At 34.6% G+C, this 5,609-nt stretch overlaps 1 protein-coding gene across 1 annotated transcript; it reads right to left on the bottom strand.

Annotated features, from left to right (window-relative positions):
• On the bottom strand, nucleotides 1-888 carry LOC132185769 (transcription factor HEC2-like). Its single transcript, XM_059599555.1, has one exon. The coding sequence runs from the start codon at nucleotides 823-825 to the stop codon at nucleotides 61-63; it is 765 nt and encodes a 254-aa protein (XP_059455538.1). The 5' UTR covers nucleotides 826-888; the 3' UTR covers nucleotides 1-60.
• Nucleotides 889-5,609: the final 4,721 nt, after the last annotated feature.

Here is a 5,609-nt window from a genome sequence, read left to right on the forward strand (position 1 = left end):
TGCATGACCCCTTTACAACCCCAAAAATCCATCATCATTGCACAAAAGTGCATTTTAAATTTACTCTTCTTCATGATAAGGCTGAACATTTTGAGGAGCTTGGTAATTATTATTAGCTTTCGCCATTGAAGGGTAATTTCTGATCCCACTGGACATAGCCACAGAGAATCCCATCCCAGTACTGGGGGGCCGATTAGCTGCTGCTTGCTCCAGGGACTGCACCTGGGTCTTCAAGAATTTCACATAGTGAATTGCTTCATCCAACATGGAAGCGGTGTCCATTTTTGTCCCTCCAGGGACGAGTCTTTGCAGAATCCTTATTCTCTCGCTTATCCTTTCTCTCCTATGGCGAGCGGCGACGCTTTGAGGATCCTTGGATATCTTCACGTTCCTCCGCTTGGGGGGCTTCACCGCTTCTGGGTCTATGTGGATTGGCTGCATGGCCGCTATGCGGAAGATCATCTCCCTCATCGCCGCCATAGAATTCCGCTTCTGCGACGGCGTAGAAAATGCGTCTCTCCACCTCCCTGCGGTTGCGTTGGAATTAGATAACAAAGGATGATGTTGAAGTGGGGTGGTATTGGAGATAGAAACAGTACTGGACGGGAGGTTTCCAAATGGGGATGAAGCCATGTGTGGATTAACATCTATATAACGTGGCATGGCACCCATTTTGTGGCCGGCGCCGCTGCTCGCACCGGAAAACTCCGGCAGCTGTGGAAATTGATAAGTGATGTCGTTGTAGGCCTTGCTGAACTTGTCCATCTCCATCATCATCACCATCTCCATCTGGTCGTCCGACGACTTTAACTGGCACATATCCATGGCTAGCTAGCTAATAAGCACTCTGTTAAAAAGATAACAAAGAGAAGAAACGGAGGTTAAAAAAGAGAAGTTAAAGACGGAGATGGCCAGATATGGATGGGGAAGACAAGAGAGAAGTCACAGAGGAAGAGTTTTATCAGAGTTCAGTGACGGAAAGAAATCTAAGGGTTTAGAGAGAAGAAGTGAAGGGAAACATATAAATTATAAAATAAATAGTGATATCGGGAACAGACCATCAATCTAGTGGCCAGACTATATATAACAAGTGGTTGAATATTATATAGTAAAATAATCTAATAATCTAATTCAATTTTTAAAAATGACATGCACATATTTTGTTAATATATATATATAGTTTGAACGCTCATCATTTTTCTTTTTGTATGAGATAACCTTATTTTATGGTTTGAACATAAAGTTAATTTAAAACAACCACATGATTATGCTACCTCGAAGAGCATCATAGAGCATGCATGCTAGCTCACTGGCGCATATTGATCATCTACACCATCAAACTTGTGGGCCAAACTCTTCAAGATATGATCAGCTGATCCACCAATCTATCGGAATTTAAAAAAAAATTAAAAATTAAAAAAAAAATAGTAATTTAATATGATATTCAACTTTGATGTTCACCCAGAAGAGGTAAAAAAAAAAAAAGACGAAAGAAATTGGATATGGAGATAAAATGGCCCACCAATGGAAGGGTTCAGATCTACCAACTGTTGGAGGGGAGTAGCAATACCATAAGTGCTTTAGATGGTGCATGAATCATATTTTCAGATGAAATATGGAAAAATGGAAATAGCATAAACTATACATTGAGTGGAAGTCAGTGGAACTGTTGGAGTCTAACTTTGCCTTAAAAATTCACTTTCTTTTAAGAAACCGTAGAGCCCCACGCACATGACAGGTGTCAGAAATCTCACCAGAGCCCTTTAAATGACACACTTTCCGGGTTGGCGGTGGGAATCCGGTGCCGTTGGATAGATGTATATATCGGAAAATGTACAGATGGCAATGGCCCAGTGGTAGACGCCTAGCTCGTGTTATATTCTCAACTTCTCTCATTATCCTAATTAATCTGCGGGCAGCTCCTCTCAATGCTCTCATTGCCAAAAGGGAACGCTTTCCGAGACGGATCAGGTTCTGATGCAACTTGCTTCATGTGCTGGAATTGCTAACCAACTTACCCAATTAGGCACCCTACTATTACTATTACTACCTCGATCTCTTCCAAATTTTTTTTAAAAAATAAAAATATTTTTTCTATATTAAAAGATAATTGTAATTATCTTTCTGTTTGTTTTTTTTTAGAACAAAATAAAAATTTTATTATATTTTTTTCGTCTCACATGGATCCGCACATGTTGCAAGAAGTACATAGTTCAACCATCAATTAGTTCTCAAAATAAACAAAAGAGTATACTTCACAACAATGCTATTCTTCCGTGCCCCCTCTTTCAACAATATATATATATATATGCTAGGTGGTTTGGACTAATAGTCTTTACATTTTTTATTTTTTATTTTTACATGAGAAGAAGGGTGTTTAATACAAGAGTAATTCTTAATACAATGTTGGAATTCCAAGGTCAATTTTCTATTTCCGATTAAAGAAAGTTTTAACTGCTGGAGAAAATACCGTTATTCGGGAAGAGACACCTAGGCAATGAAGCCGACACCGGACTCCAATTTCAGAAACTTCTCGTTATATATGGTTTTTAGGTAATTTTGATTTTCATTACAAGTTGGAATTCAAAAGTGGACAACTGAATAATGAACGGTTTGTTCATCCTCAGCGTTCCGTCACCAAGACGTGGGCCTAGGTGTGGACCCCACTCAATGCATCCAGAGTGGACCCCTACTCACCTTATGATGATATGATGCAGACGTTGATAAGGAAACATCTTTGGTCGATATAGAACGCTAAGATGAAACGACAAGATTGGTTTTGCTCAGAGAAGTGTTTTAATTGACAATGTTGTCTTTGTTGCCACGCTACGGCTATATTAATTGATTCCAAATCAAATATTATATAGTCCCTTATTATAAAGATAAATAGTATATATATAAAATAAGGCGATTTATAAAAATACCTATAACTGTTATTAGACTTTATAAATGATTATAAAAAAGTTTTAAATTGAATAATCATTTTTAAGTAATAGTACACATGAAGCCGGAGCTTTCTCCCATGACGTGATCTTAACGATGACCTTTTTAATAAGAGGAGATTGTAACACCTCGAGTCTATATTAGGAAGATAAATGGTGCACATAAAGTCTACATTGACATGGCCCTAACGTCTCATATTGGGAAGATGAGTAGCTCATATAAGATCAACGTTGTTTACTTAAGTATTAGGTGAAATTGAACTTAATATATAAGTGATTATATGGAATGCTCAAAATTAAGTAATATTTTTGAGGTGATAATGCAGATATGACTAAAATCTTCTTTAGGTTGCTTTATAGATTATCCGTATGAAGTTGTTTTGTACACTTCCTTATTACTTTATTCCAACTTCTAGAGCTTCCCCAGGCCAGCTCAAGAGGTTAATTATAATTTGTGAGAACAATATATATGCTTACTCATCTCAATATATCTGAGAAGTCCAAGCAAGTAATTAAAATACTGCATGACAAAAACAAAAACAAAAACGTGCCTTAGATTTGATACGGAGCATGAACATAAACAATATGAATGACATTAATTTCATCGAATAAGATTCCTTACAATTATCCAACTTGCATTGCTTTTTTGGTTTTCTTTTGAGCTTGGTAAGGCATATAAGCAAATATCTTGTAGCAACTCTATATTAATATTTAGGCTTATATACTGTTTCAAACTATATGTTATGATTTTTTATATGCAGGATCGTAATATATAGAAAGAATAAAGAAAATCGTGGAAAGCAAAAGAGATCGATATGCCTCACTGCAGAATTGAAGTGACCTTCCTAATTAATTAATTAGACAGATGAATGCACATGGGTTCTTTTTCCTGGTCTACATGTTATAAAATTGTTAATAATATATATTATTAACAATTGTGTGTGTTATGTACTGATGCACATGTTGTTCTTATAAATTGTTTGTCATTTAATATGCTCGATCATATCAATTGTTTATTTCATATTTATAGGCCGGAGATGTGGCTAATGGTACAAGCTTTTCTACAAACACACAAAGATCTTCTTTCGCCAATCATGAAAATGGCAACAAACTAACGGGTAGTTTACATGGGATTAATTACAAAAGGATTTCTAATGATGTTGGATTAATATTATTTGTCTTGTTTGATTTGCATTATGATACTTCTGTATTCACTCATTGGGTTTTTTTTTTTTTTTTTTTTTTAATGATATGTTTTTTTTAGAGCTAGGCTGTTTCTGACTATAGAAACAGTTTTGGAGTTCTAAAAATAAATGAATAAATGATGGTGGGTGTGATTGGTAGTTGCGAGGTATAGTTATTAAGTAGTTAAATATGAAATATGTATGACGTGATCATGATGATTGTGAAGTTTCGTCTTGAGTATGAATTGTTTTTGGGTCTTGGAAACAAATGATGAGATTGATTGGTTGTTTAGTTGTATGAAATACTATACTTATTAAATGATTATGGAATATGGATGATATGACTATGATTGTGTATGTACGTGGAAATTGCTTCTTTCTCTATGATTTGAATTCTTGTTGTGTACTGATAATGTTAATAAATTATACCCTAAATTATTATATATTAGATTACTTAACTAATATATATGTTTGGTACATATATGATGGTTTGTAGTAAAATATTTTCTTTTCTGATAAAATAAAATAAATAAATAAATAAATAAAAAGAAAGAAGAAGAAAAAAAAGAGTAAGATCATTTGATGGGTAGGTAATACAAAATTTATATGGGCCTACTAAAATGTATAACAAACATTTCTTCAGCATACAATAGAGTCCAAAAAATTTATGTAGTATTTTGGTTGTATTTTGTACGAAACGATACCAAACTAGAACATCCTAAGAGTTTTGAAGTTTTAGTTTACAATGATTTGCTCAAAAACTCAGGTAGATTTAGTTTACTACAGAAGAATCTGGTACTTCTTGCTCAGTAAGTGCAACCTACGTATTGTGGAGCACCAAAAATCAGAAGGAAATTATTCAGTACGTGGATGATTCATAGCTTCAAACCAAAATTTCTTCCATATTGTAGACTAAGAAATATGTACGATCTGATGTCGTTTTCTGTATTAAATTGGAGATTAAATCCTTATCCTTTTCTGTTTCACTACCACGCTAGAGAGTAAATACTTGACAATACGTGTAGCATTCAATGTTAAGTATATACATATGAGTGAAAAACAATTAAGTCTCCGCCAATTGGAAACATATCATAAGAATGAGTTGTAATATAATAGAATTGAACCAAAACCTATTAGCTTAAGTTTTTGGGTTGACTAGTGTCCTAAAATGCTATATTACTTGTTCGGGAATAAACTCCCCAACAATAGTATAGATTTGGTATGGCTAGTAGTGTTGAACATGGCATTAGTATGGTGGACTCTCATGTGGTTCTTGATTTGTTGCTATCTAATATAGTAGAGTGAAATAAAGAAGCACATAAGTTGTATGTATAGTTATGAGTGTCGGGCTCTTGGTGATTGGTTAAAAGAACCTTCATTCAAAGATGAATGTAGTCATGTGGCGATTGACTCACACATGAAAGAAATATATATATATATATATATATATTGACATGTCCACATAAGAGGGAGCATGAAGATT

This window comes from Corylus avellana, chromosome ca6 (assembly GCF_901000735.1).
Source record: "Corylus avellana chromosome ca6, CavTom2PMs-1.0".
NCBI classification, from domain to species: domain Eukaryota; kingdom Viridiplantae; phylum Streptophyta; class Magnoliopsida; order Fagales; family Betulaceae; genus Corylus; species Corylus avellana.

Coding starts and splice junctions, on each gene's coding strand:
- LOC132185769 (XM_059599555.1), bottom strand. CDS start 825: ATGGATATGTGCCAGTTAAAGTCGTCGGACGACCAGATGGAGATGGTG.